Here is a 12377-nt window from a genome sequence, read left to right as displayed (position 1 = left end):
CCTGGTACACAACAAGTGTTTTCTGTAAGTAGAAAGTAGGCATGAACCTTCTCTCTTTTGTTCCTAACCTACCGCGTTCCTCCCATGCCTTCTTGGCACCTGGTGGGAAAGGGTGGGAAGACAAATCTCTCCTACTCTGTATGATTTTGTTTTAGCTACCCACCCTTTTTGTCTGCAAATGACTCCATCTTTTTGTCTCTTCTGCAACTCAGGCTTTCCCAGCCGGCCATATGATGAACCTGACAAGTCTCTTCAGTTTCCCAGCTGTGCACAGGACTCTGGAGAGCAGCCTCCAACAAGCAGGGGGAGCTTCTGTTTTGCCGGGCACCCACTTGGGAGAAAACCCTTACAAACCGTCTATCCATTTTCATGTTTAAAAAGTGAGTTTCTTTTTCAGGTCCAAGAGTCAGAAATTTATCTGATAAAAACTAAGTCTTACAGGCCAAACAAAAAACATACCTTCAGTGTTTCCAGAAGCAAAACAATCAAAACTCCCCTGAAGAAGAAGGAAGGGGAATATCCAGAATTACTACTGATAAGCCTTTTAAAATCACAAGTTTCCCCAGATGAAATACAAAAAAACTATACAGATCTTGATGTTCTTTTTATTTAAATTCTGGTTGCTAAACATTTATGGTGTAGTTTGTCAGATTTTTCAGACTTTTTAAAAGCTACACTTTTAAATCCCTATTTTCCTCCTAGACAATTAAAAAAAAAAAAAAGGGGAGGGGAATTGTAAAGACAGGAGAGGAAAAGAGGATATATTTTTATTTGCATGTCATAATGTATGATTCAGAGGAAATTATGATGTCAGAGTTCCATTATAAAAAAAGCAATGTTTGTAGTGCAAAACATTGCATTCCATTTAAATCTTTAGATATTGCTTGCACCAAAATAAACTCAAAACTTACCTGGTAAAAAATTACCCACTGTGATTTTGAAAATTATATGAACAATGCTAGTTTGTAGGAATGGTAGATTTCTTTTACAATCTCTAAATCTTACTCAAACAGTAGTTTGGGCATTTTTTTTTAAGTGGATCATGCTTTGCTTTTGCAGATCTTGAGCTATGGCTGATTGAGTGCTTGTTTTAAGCGGATAAGTGAAGGAGCATTCCAGCTGATTCACTGTAATTCAGTTCTTGAGACAATAAAACCAGAAAGGTGAAGTTTTTCCTGAGTACCCTTTTGCAAACCCATTATTATATGCAGTCCCAAATCTTCGTTCGCAAAGCCTAGCCATGATGATGATTATATGCAGCTGGAACTACAGAGCAATAAATTACACATATATGTATACATATACACATTCCTAATTTTCATATGCATTATATAGCTTGTAGAGTGGCAAAAATCTGGTCAGGAGGAATGAACTATTAGTAAAAGCTTTGTGTTGCAACCTTCTCAGATCTGAGGGTGCTCAGATGTACCGTGCATATGCTGAGCCACCTGGTCACATAGCATAGCAAAATGGTAATAGGGTCACACCCAAGGAGAGAGCAGAGCTAGCTGCCAAGGTCCTGAAAACCATTCCAACGCATTGCACAAGTGTGGAAGTGGTACAAGAAAAGCATGATGCAAAACAGTGTCAGCTCTCCACAAAGATCACTCCACACTAGCCCAGTGTGGAGGACAGAAACACAACCCCTGGTGATTCAAAGAGCAACTTCACAGGACTATATCCACCAAGGAAAAGAGAAGGGAGGATTATGCCCTTTGGGAAGAAGGCAGTGAAGCGCCTAGTGTCATCCTACAGAAGAGTTACATACTAGCGTAAGCAACACCTGTGAAATGTTGAAATGCTATGCAGCTCGGTGTTTGGCATGATGATACATAAAGGTGGGGCAGATAAAGGATGGTCACTGATACTATTAAACTGCCTGGTGCACACTCCCATGTCATCATTACCAGAGCCATTAGGTACTGTCCACACTTGATCACTGATGACAGATCTCCTTAATAATTTGCAATGCGTGAATGGTTCATTGCCTTCCCTGGGCAATACCACACTGAGGATGTGGCTATCCACATTATCTCACTCATGCAAAGTGCAGTAGTGTGCCAGTTTGACAGACTTTTTATTTTGGCACTGCTTGGGAGACTGTAGTTTATTCAGCAATCCAGTCCTGAAGACCTCAGCACTATCACAGTCCAGGAACACTGCTCACATGACTTAAAGCCTAACCCTCTCAAACAGAAACAAATTTTCATCCATTGCTTCCACTAAATTTGTTCAGAGCATTATATGGAGCATGCAATAATTAAGATGAAATTTGATTCCAGACATAGCTCAACATGAAGACTATTCAGGATTCAAGTCCAATGTAAAGTTGAACATAACGTTTTTATACTTCACTTGCATCAAGGCAAATGTACTGAACTGCTTAGAAGGAGACTTGTCCAAGTGACAACTGTATTAAGGTTACCAGCCAACAGTAAATACACATAGGCTATCTGACACAAGTTACAGTTTTTTGGTTTGGGTTTTTTTTTTAACTCTCTATATAAAACCCCAACAATCTCCTCAGTAAACTTTGTGAGTACTTGAAAGATGTCTATCAGAGTAAGAATTTACTGGTATTCCTATTCTGCCTTCAAATATGTTCTAAACGGGTGAAGGGAACCTTCTAAACTCAGTTCATCCACTGCCATCTTGAGTGCCAAAGTGTTAGACTACAAGACAGATTCCTCTTGCACCAATATTCCAGGACCTATGTTCCTTCTATGACAAGTAACTCCATGCCATCATCCCTCCTGTCTTTTGCACTTCTCTAAGGCCCATGTTCGTTGTCAGCTGTGGTCCTGTATACCTACAATCAACCATAGCATAAATGCTCTTCTATTGAACTCACTGAAAAGCAGCAGAAATACAAGAGGAAAGGATGTTTTCAAGGTCTCTCAGAACCAGCCAAATGAATTGGACATAAAGTAGGTGCTATTTTTAGGAAATAAGAGAGTTGGTGTCCTAAGCCATACTGGAAACAGCAAAATGAAAACCTTTATAAGTTAATACTGAAATGAATTTGTGGTTCAAACGGGGATAAGAGGAATAATGAGCTGGGAATATGGAAAAAAAGTGGACCGACAAGGGAACTGCCATGATGCCATCAGTCTAGTCAGCAGCCAGGTATTTTATTAAGCAGAGGAGTAATTTTGTTGAGCAATACTCAGAGAGGTTTTGTCATGGATAGCTGAGAATGTCTCTTGTGCTGTAATAAGCCATAAATTTCCAGACTTTTTGGAAGACAAAAGGACAAGCAGGTCTTTGGTGAGCTGTGTTACAAAGCCAAATCATAATAATCAGATAGTTTTATAGTGGACTTGATGCCTGAGTTTTTTGACATTGGGATTTCTCAGAATTTTGGTCTCTGCCTACACAGTAAGTACAACACTGCATGTATAACTAGTTGCTTGGTTCTTCTGTCTTCAATATTAGCAAATATGGCTGAATTGAGGGCACCTGTCATTTTCTTCTATTAAAGAATTATGGTTTTGCATATAGACCAACTGCTGCAGTCTCATAAATGCTTGCTATGTCCTGGGAAACCTGGGAAGAATGACACTTAACCAAGGGTTTATATCATTATGGATACACTTAACTAAGGAATTCTTAATTCTGCCATGTGTCTCAGACAGATCAATCACGTTAGAAAGACAATTCTACTATGAATTGCTTACTCTTCTGGGGATGCGATTAGCAGAATTGTAGTTCTTTGAAAGACATAAAATAAACCTGACTTACAGCAGAATCCTAGAAAAGAACAAACATTTTATCATGTAACTGTAAATTACAGAAACTGCTTATTCAGTCTTCTAAACACTTCTAATTACGTATTTGGGTTAGCTTTCTTTTCCTATCTGCTGTGAATTTAATCTATAAATAATTAATTGTTCTTGCCTTGGGGTTTTGCCTTGCTCTGGTGCAATCTTTTTGGTCTCTCCTCTCTGGTATCCCTCTTGTCCCCTCTCCTTCTCCTATCGAGGCCGTAACAAAAAACAGACATGGATAAAGCAATGGACGTACAATTATTGCAGCCCAAAAGCAAATGGGCTTGATGAACACAAATTCATTTTACATTTATCTTTCCTTTTTTCTTTAAAGCAGACATGATATGTATCAGCCCGAGAAGCTTCCCTAATGGTGACTTACAACTACAGCTAGCTGTCCAAGTGTCCTGATTCAGCATTCCTACAGGTACAACAGTACCCATGCACTATTAAAAGTAAATTGGTTGTATAAGGGTTCTGTACTTCTACAGTTTTTAGTGTTAATGTTGAGAAATATTTATGTTAAAAGACAGTACCATATGTTATTAAAACTGAAAGAATTAACAAAAATGTAGTTCAGTCTTCCACTCTTATTTAGCACTGTTCTTTAGGAAGAGCTCACCTACATGTGGGATCTTGCTAGCAGGTGGTATTACACAAAGATCATATGGGGTCAATTTTGCTTTGTTTCCATGATTCTGAGCACCTTTTTCTGTGAAATGGTAAATGTTACTTACGGTAGCTAACACTGTCCTTATGTCTCTAGACCATGCTCTTAAATATTCTCTCAGTGGAAAATGCTTTGATAGAAGCTATCTTCATATTATTCCCCCTGTACTTTGTGAGGTTGAATAGTTACCATGTCATTTCAGTTTACTGGTTTATGACACTACTTACCAAATACTGTGGACAAGTAATTTAAGATACAGGGGCTTCTTGGAACACAAGTGTTTGTGGGAGACATTACTGTGACTTAAATTGTCAGCATTTAAATTCTGTCCCAGTTCTGTATTTTCTGGCTTCCACAATGATTACTATTTAGTACTATTTAGATTCTGTTTGTTTCTTAATGGTTGTGGTGTTGTCATGTTTTTAATTATGAACTGCATATTTATCAGCTAAATGATTCTGAAAAAATACTTCTGTATTAATCATCTCAAATTATTGCAAAACACAGCAAGACTCAGAGCTAAACATCTTTAAAAACTCCAAAAGTTTAAAGAACAGAACAAATTAAATATTTGCTAATTTTATAAATCCTTCGTCAAGCCCATAAGAAATGCTGGCATGGCCAGGGCAAAATGAAGTATTCTTTTTCCCTTCCCACATTTCTCCACCCTACTCAACTGGTTTGGTTTAAAAATTTGATTACTTCCCCTCCATGAATTTTGAAGGAAAGACTTCAATGTTCTTCTCGTCATGGTTGCAGCCCAACAATAGGAACAAATTGTATAGAAAGGATAGAAGGAAAAAAACCACAACAACTTGGATAAATTATAACAACGTTCTCATGTTTTCCTACACATTTTAAACCACAATAAGGAATTACTGTGCTGGGCATCACTATAACATCCTGTTACAAGACATACAGACAATGAATAATGTAGCTGTTCTGAGTGTTATCAAAAGCTCTTATGTGATCCATGCTTCACCATATCTGATTTTTTTCCATTCTGTTTATATACCATTCTCTTCAATTCGCACAACTACATCAAAAGAGCAATCCCAAAGCCATGGCTTATGAATAAGATTCCCCAAAAATCCTTCAGTTCACATATACATTTAAATATACATCCAAACATATGTATCTGTACACATGTAAATATATAAATGTAAATAAAATTGCTATATATATTTTAGCTTATAAAAATCTTTATTGCTGTATTTTTTGATTGATTTAAATCAAAGAAATGTATTTATCCAGATTTCCCATAAGTTAGTGCACTAGAAGCACATAACATATAGGTGGCTCTCATAGGCAGACCTGGCTATATAAAAAATTTAACAGTTACACTTTAAATTTAAAACCTGGGAGGCTACTCTCTCTTATCTGTAGGAATGACTATGGGGAGCAACATGACTAAAAACTAGCCCTAGCAGAGTGAGCATAAACATGACTAACTGAAAAGGGAGTAAGTGAAGGCCAGCTTTTTGTGGGGATTATCCAAGGGATTTTGAATCTATGCATCTACTAACAAGGGGGAACAACTAGTATGATTAAAAAAAAAAAAGAAAGAAAAAAGGAAAATTATTCAACCTGTTAAGCCTGGGAGGGACGTGGAAAGTTTGACCATTATTTCAGGGAAACAAGGTACACTTGGAGAAGGGTGGTGGCTGGAACCATCATACAGTAGCAAATGAACTGTCTGCACTGAACACATGCTCTCAGTGAGGATTACAACCCAATCTGAGTGACCCCTGCTATATTTACCACACAGGGAATAATAGTAATTTTACCAGGTAAAGAACACAATAGTTATACTGAAGAAGAGAAAAAAAAAATCACAACAGATCACAGTGCCTCATTTTATACCAAAGTTGAACATAAGTGTAGTTAAGCAGAGAAAAACTATGGCAAGAATCCAGATATCCAGCACAGCACTGAGCTGGCTTTTTCCCCAGTTTTTTTTCAGGTAATACAGTAAAACTTTGTCCTGCTGCAACAATTTTGAGCAGTATAGGGAGGACGTATCTAGACTGTAAAAGAAAACAAAACCAAACGAGGAAGAAGCCCAGCCCCCTGCCTCACCCAGGCCCCTCTCAGGTGACTGCCTTGCTATACCTGCCCTTGACCTCAAAAGAAAAAAAATGCTTCAGTCATATGATTTCCCTTTCCCCCTTCAGTCTTTGCACAAGTCAGGTTTGTGCTCTGAGATTGTGGGGGTTTTTCTCCTTTGCGAACACCAACACCAGGAAATATTCTCAGCCCCTGTATGACTTACTTCATAGGACCTTGGCTAAAAGGTTTTTTTTAGCTTCCTGATTCCAAGATGGAGAAGGATGCCTTCTCTTCTTTCGGTCTCAAGTTTTGGGAGGAGATTGGTTAACCACTGAAAGGCCTTATCTACTAAAAACTGTGGTGAACCTTAAGGCAATGACTTGCTTTCCTCAGGGCAGGCTCCTCTCACCTATCCACGAACTGGTAACTTTGTTGTCTGTTACTTTGGAAATTGGCTCACCTGCTTTCTCACTTACTTGGTATTGAAGATTATCAAATGACAATATAAAATGCTTTGTTTCTACCATTTAAACATCAGTAATTTAGTAACCCCATGGATCCCAAATAGACTTTAGGTTTTGCTATTTCTTGAGAAAATAAACCACTGTAAGGAAAAGTGTATGAGGACCTGGGCTGGATGTCTTGCTAACATTTCTCTGAGCAAGGTAGCAATGAAATTGAAGAAGCAGAAGAGGAATCCTAAAATGAAAATATCCTACACCTTGATGAACTATCATCTTCAAACATGAGTTAGAAGAGCAGAAGGAATTAGGCATCTGCATATCTGCTGTGTCAGGAATATGGCAAAGGCAGTGATAGAATAAACTCATTTAATCCAGTAATTTGACACAGAATCAAAATGGGCTTCCACAGCCACACCTGGGTGTTAGAAGTACTCCACCCAGTTTCCTTCGATAAATATTCATGTCACAGAACTGAATCTTTGTGTGAAAGGCAGTGACTGTGTTCAGGGAGCAAGTAGGTGTGAGAACTCTTATCTAGATGGAGAATCCTGAGAAACCTTTAGACAGGTACCTGCTAATAAATCTGAAAATGTGACTAATCAACACCTGAATATAAGAGGAGAGACAGCATTACAGTACACAGATGTGTAAAAAAAAGTTTAGGCCTAATTATCTTGCATGGAATTTTAAAGTCTAGATTTTTGTGATCGTTATTCCTAATGCAAAGGAAATGTACAAATAATGAAGCATTAAGAACTTTCTTTTCATTCACTCATTTTACTATCAGCAGAAGCCAGTCTAAATCTGAAATTATTCTCTAAGGGAATAAATGCCTCTAACACCTATTTGTCTTTAACTACATAATTTAAGGTCATTTGAGTTTGCCATATCACAGGTAGGACTCCTTCTCCCTTGGTATTAGTATTTTGTCACTATTGAAGCTGTATGACTGCAAAATATATATTTACCTGTGATTTGGTCCTCGAATTGAATTATTACTTATCCAAAGTGAATGGAATAAATCAAACATTCAGGAAGTTGTTTCTTCATTCATAGTGAGAACACTGGCCACATTGTTTTATTAATTAAACAGTCTAAAAGATATCTACTTCATGCAGTACAGGCTATATGACAGCTCAAATAATCTTCAGTGTGAATCCACAAAGACATTCTAAATATAAACAGGAATCTAATCAAGCTATTTTCCTCTCAGTTGCAAACAAATCCAAGGACACCAAATACTCCTATTTAGCTCCACTGAGCAAAACTGGATTGTGCAAATGCAACCAGGGATGCAATGCATTATTTGGGAAAGGGATAAGAAATGAGTTTTAGAAATCTAGAAATAGTGTATTTTGCGGATCTAGAAATTATTCATCCAGAAATTATTTCAGAGGGCTTTTTAATATTTAATAGTGTGTTATCAAACATCTATTTGCCAAAATTCCAAAAGAGAAACTGCTAACCTTCATTTTCGTAAAACAAATGTTTTGCACATTAAATAGTACAGGACTAGAAAAGTCAAGAATCTCATAGAATCACAGAATATTCTGAGTTTGAATGGGCCCACAAGGATCATCGAGTGAATTGAACCCGAAAATGAAATGTATACTCAAAATTTGTATGATTTTTAATTTTTCAAAGACTCAGTTACCTCCAGTGATTTAATAAACATATGCTATTTATATATTTGATAAGAACATCTCTCTTTCATTGTTATATAGCTGACATTTTTGGTTGTTTAAATCGGAAGCTCACCATAAACAAAATTATAAATTCCAGATAACCTTGCAAAGGGAAAAAGTGGAAATATTTGTACAAAACTAGAAGTACATCTGAATCAACATCAGAGACATCTGACAAGAAAACAATATTGTTATAGAAGGATGTCACTCTTTTCCTAAAAAATTACGTGGTGAGAGGAAGTATTTTGCCTTATAATTTGGGCAACACAACATTTATTCCCTGAGCAACACTATCAAGCAATTGATTTAATCATTATTTAATTTCCTGCTGTTTTATCACCAGTATTTACAGAAGTCAAACCAAAAGAAAGAGAAATAAAGTTGCACTGTATGTCAAGAACAGTTGCTGCGAAGTACAGGAATAGGTACAATGAAGATCTGTGAAACAATCCTGGAAGAAGATGAAAAGGGAAAAACAGGGTATATTATGATAGAAGCTTATTATACACTAGTTAATTGGGTGGAGAGAAGTCTGGGTTTTGATCAAGCAAAGGAAGCATCCAAAAGGACAGAACCTGATGGCTTTAATTACTTCCTGTATTTTTTTCTGTTGGAAAATAAATACAAAAAGGAGACAGTCCAACAAGTTCTTAGAATATGCTGGAGACAGCTTTTTCTTCAGAAGGTGAAGAAAACCATTAAGGGAGTGGCTATTTTAGATCTTCTGCTGACTAGCAGGCATGAACTGGCTGAGAGAGGAAGGCAATCTAGGTGACAGTGAACTCCATCATTTAATAATCACTACTACAAAAAGAAAAAGGAAAGAAGCAACATAAAATTACCTTTTTATTTCCCAGAAAACAAAACCAAATGTTACAAGCTCCAGAGACTGATAAGCAAGGTTTCTTAGGAGGACTGTTTAATTAATACAAGAATGTACGAAAGCCTGTCTTAGTCATTGCTGGAGTCAGCTCTTAATCACCCAAGGTAAAGGGAATAATATGAATTAGGCAAAAACAGAGGATAAAACAAATTAGGCTGTGTACATTAGTCTGCAAGACTCTTACTTAGTTCATTTACCTTTGAAAGGCTTATGAGCAGATTTCCCTAGAGAGAACTGTAACAGAGAGGAGCCTGATGCAAACAGCTTATGTTTTGTAATGCACCATTTTCTACCGCTCTCCCACAAGAAATGCTGAGGGAAGGCAGGGCTTCATTAAATCCCAATCCCCATAAACCATCTGTCATCAGCAGGTGACTATGTTATTACACACAGCAGCAGATTATCCTAATACAGAAGAAACTGCTGAATTCACACACACACACCACACGCAAATTCCTTGATTTTTATGATTTATCCAACAATCAGACCTTTGTGTTATACATCAAAGTATAAAATTATGTGGCCTGGTCTCATACACTTTTAGAGGCTTCATTTAAAAGGTTGTAAATGTTCTTAGTACAAATGGATTGGTTCCAAGTTAGAGAACTGACACCCCAACAGTTTAATTTAGCTGTAAGTATGAACAAATTATTCCAAAAGAAGAACAAAATGCCAACTCAGAGCTCACTAAGTAACAGCTGAATTCTGCCATTCTTAAATTTTCACTGCAAAATATCAAATATCTACTTGCTTTTCTAAAAGTCCTTGGAAGTCCATCCAAGACCACAATATGGTGAACAGCATTTTTTTTCTGTTGGAAAGCTAATTCCCCAGCTAGCTCTACTACAATGAAAATGTCATCCCATCACAGTAGTGTGCCATTTTGCTGTTTTGTGAAGAACTGATACCTTTTTGTTGGATGTTTCAACAGTATCGATAGAACTAAGATGCTGAGTGAGACCACAAAGGATGTTCGGGGTTTGTATTATTTGCGTATTCAACTAAAGACCAATGAGTCTTTTACAAACGCTTCATACAGAAATTAGTACATGGGATTTGCTGGCTTGAGAAGACCAGAAAATAAATTTATTTGTTTTAAAGACAGAATATTTTAAGCCTTCGTCAAATATATTAGAGGAATATTAGTTCCTCAACTAAGAAGAAAGCAACTTTTTCAATTACTGGCCTGCTGAGTACTTTTGTTAATGTGGAAAAACAGTATTTCTCTTTCCATGGAAAGATGACAATAAAGACAAGAATGGGATTGCACAACTTTGTCTGCAATCTGAAATTAAGTTCTCACATTAGAACAGAAGTAATTAGCATTTTCCCTAGCTTGCTTCCATGCAGTAATACTGCTGCCAAGCAAATGAGTAACACTACATGAGCTAAATGAACACTCAAAACAAACATGTAGCCATTTCTCCTTCTCTGGGAAAAAAAAACTTAACAGAAAACAGTATGGGTTAAGGGAGAAACTGTAGAAGTGTAGGTGCTGTTCTTTTTTTATTTTGGCTTATATATTTTTTATGAACAAAAGGAAAAAGCCATATGGTTTGTGGGAGCATGTGAAGATCCCCTTGAGCCATTTTCTTTGTTGTCTCTTCATGACAGCTATAGTCATTATGTACCTTCCTTATTTCCGTATACGATATTAATTTGAAAATTTTCCAGTACTTCAAACACAGCTCTTTTAAAGGAAGATTACAATTATATCTAGTGTTAAATTCTGTTTCCAGAATAGTCATCTTTATGATGTGTGTTTGTATACATATTTTTTAATATAGACATACGTATTTAGTTTTTTCTTACCTTTCTAAGTGCTGCTGGTAATGAGGCAGTAGACATTGATATTGCTGGAAGAACATAAGAGTGTGGACAGATTACTGATGGTATTTGGTTTTCTTGAACAGTGTAGCGTCTGCTCGATACATCATAGTACCTGAAAGGAGAGTAAACACTGTTCAATTAATGCACCCTAGCAAAATAAAGTCTGAACTCTTATCTGCTGTACTTCTGACAAAACACTAAGATGTTTTCTCCCGTTGTAGTGGTTCCAGGCCTCTGGTACTTCTGAAGTTTACTGCTTCATTTTAGCCAAACTAGTTGTTCCTCTTATTAGACATTAATTCATCCCACCTTCTTTAGCTATCTGAGACTAAGCTGTCAGCTTTTTCCCGATAATAAAACAACCAAAAACCAAATACAATACTCAGCAGGATAACCACATCAGAGCCACAAGGCAAAAAAATTAGTCGTCTTATCTTCTGTCCTTCCACCTCTTCAGAGACAGCAGATTACAACATTTGGGGTTTACAGTTCTACATTACATCATGTTCTGTTCACCTTCCTTCTGGAAGCTTTCGCAGAAAAGAGTCAGTTGAATTTTCAAAACAGGTCACTTAGTGGGAAAACGCTGTCACAATGAAAGTGCACACAATCTTTAAAACAATACATTAATTTTTAGCAAGTCAGTTCTAAAGCTTAAGGGACCTAATTTTGCTTATGTTTATTCTGCAGTGTCAATTTTGAAATTCTGAATCCAAAGAATGTGAAAAAGTTTACTTAGCCTCCCCCTAAGAGAGAAAGAAAATAGTAAAAACTGACCAATTTATATAATCTCTTTCAATTCACTGTCTGAAAAATCAAAGTAGCAAGAATACAGTTTTCTGAAGATACAGTTTAATTAAAAGGTTGATAAATATGACAGTTTATATATTTAGTCCTTTAGATGATTCAACAATGAGTTAGAATTCAGCTTTTTAAAAAATATGTGTATTTTGATATTTTTATTTCAAAATTGGACTGTATTTTTCAGAGGATCATAGAACAAATCAGTTTGGGAGGGACCCCAGGAGG

General features: G+C 36.7%; 2 protein-coding genes across 3 annotated transcripts in view; one reads left to right on the top strand and one right to left on the bottom strand.

Annotated features, from left to right (window-relative positions):
• Window positions 1-5637, top strand: part of RTN4IP1 (reticulon 4 interacting protein 1) — an 83523-nt gene extending 77886 nt beyond the window's left edge. The window contains exons 10-11 of one of the 2 annotated variants that reach the window (XM_039379788.1): window positions 213-380; window positions 4105-5637. In XM_039379788.1, coding sequence (XP_039235722.1) covers window positions 213-377 — 165 coding nt within the window. In that variant the 3' untranslated portion in view covers window positions 378-380; window positions 4105-5637. Of the gene's footprint in view, window positions 1-212; window positions 381-4101 lie in introns of both variants that reach the window. The other variant, XM_039379789.1, reaches the window with a different exon arrangement.
• Window positions 1-11433, bottom strand: part of CRYBG1 (crystallin beta-gamma domain containing 1) — a 64280-nt gene extending 52847 nt beyond the window's left edge. Inside the window, exon 1 of the mRNA XM_039379787.1 lies at window positions 11331-11433. Coding sequence (XP_039235721.1) covers window positions 11331-11366 — 36 coding nt within the window. The 5' untranslated portion in view covers window positions 11367-11433. The remainder of the gene's footprint in view (window positions 1-11330) is intronic.
• Window positions 11434-12377: the final 944 nt, after the last annotated feature.

The sequence above is a fragment of the Pipra filicauda genome, unplaced genomic scaffold (genome assembly GCF_003945595.2).
Source record: "Pipra filicauda isolate LSUMZ 115617 unplaced genomic scaffold, ASM394559v2 scaffold176_size3548034_pilon, whole genome shotgun sequence".
In the NCBI taxonomy this organism is placed as follows: domain Eukaryota; kingdom Metazoa; phylum Chordata; class Aves; order Passeriformes; family Pipridae; genus Pipra; species Pipra filicauda.
Note: the sequence above shows the minus strand (reverse complement) of the source record. Positions and strands in the feature narration are given on the sequence as shown.